Source organism: Numida meleagris, unplaced genomic scaffold, assembly GCF_002078875.1.
Source record: "Numida meleagris isolate 19003 breed g44 Domestic line unplaced genomic scaffold, NumMel1.0 unplaced_Scaffold426, whole genome shotgun sequence".
Classification (NCBI taxonomy): Eukaryota; Metazoa; Chordata; class Aves; order Galliformes; family Numididae; genus Numida; species Numida meleagris.
Genome location: NW_018364645.1, coordinates 7,402 through 8,270, shown reverse-complemented (window position 1 = coordinate 8,270; position 869 = coordinate 7,402). Strand labels below are relative to the sequence as shown.

The 869-nt window shown below is 58.8% G+C and overlaps 1 protein-coding gene across 1 annotated transcript in view; it reads left to right on the top strand.

Annotated features, from left to right (window-relative positions):
* Positions 1-6: 6 nt before the first annotated feature.
* LOC110391639 (chromodomain-helicase-DNA-binding protein 8-like) overlaps positions 7-869 on the top strand; it is a gene marked incomplete at its 3' end in the record, with an annotated part of 7,837 nt that continues 6,974 nt past the window's right edge. Inside the window, 3 exon segments of the mRNA XM_021383591.1 lie at positions 7-335; positions 438-548; positions 631-842. Of these exon segments, the coding sequence (XP_021239266.1) occupies positions 219-335; positions 438-548; positions 631-842 (440 nt within the window).

Below are 869 nucleotides of genomic sequence, written 5' to 3'. Positions count from 1 at the left end.
GTTTTGGGTTCTCCAAGAGAACCTTGAGGTGAAGACCCCATCTTTGGGGTTTTCCAAGGAAAACAAGGGGTGAGCAGCCCAACGCTTGCGGTTGGGGCGATCCCAAGACCCCAAAGCCCCCCGTTCTCCTCCCCCCAATCCTTCCCACCCCCCAGATCCAACAGTTCTCCAAGAAGGAGATCGAGGACCTCCTACGCAAGGGTGCCTACGCGGCCATCATGGAAGAGGACGACGAAGGCTCCAAGTTCTGCGAGGAAGACATCGACCAGATCCTGCTGCGCCGCACCACCACCATCACCATCGAGAGCGAGGGGAAGGGCTCCACTTTCGCCAAGGTTCGCCCCAAAATTCGGATTTTTTTTCTTTTACCCTTTTACCGATCATTTTGAGGGGTTTTCGGTGTCCGGATTTCACGCCTCGGCGTCTTTTCCCCGTAGGCGAGCTTCGTCGCGTCGGAAAACCGCACCGACATCGCTTTGGACGACCCCAACTTTTGGCAAAAATGGGCGAAAAAAGCCGATTTAGACCTCGATCTCCTCAACAGCAAGGTGGGCAACGGGCGGTAGGAGCGGGGAGGCGACGCGGATTGGGGCGAAAAAGCCGATTTTTCGGGGGTTTTCTCGCCGGCAGAACAACCTGGTGATCGACACGCCGCGGGTGCGCAAGCAGACGCGCCACTTCAGCACGTTGAGGGACGACGACCTGGTGGAGTTCTCCGACCTGGAGAGCGAGGATGAGGAGAAGCCGCGATCGCGGCGGCACGAGCGGCAGCAGCACGGCCTGCAGCACGCCTACGGCCGCACCGACTGCTTCCGCGTGGAGAAGCACCTGCTGGTCTACGGGTAGGCCGAAATCCGTGGTTTTTTTTT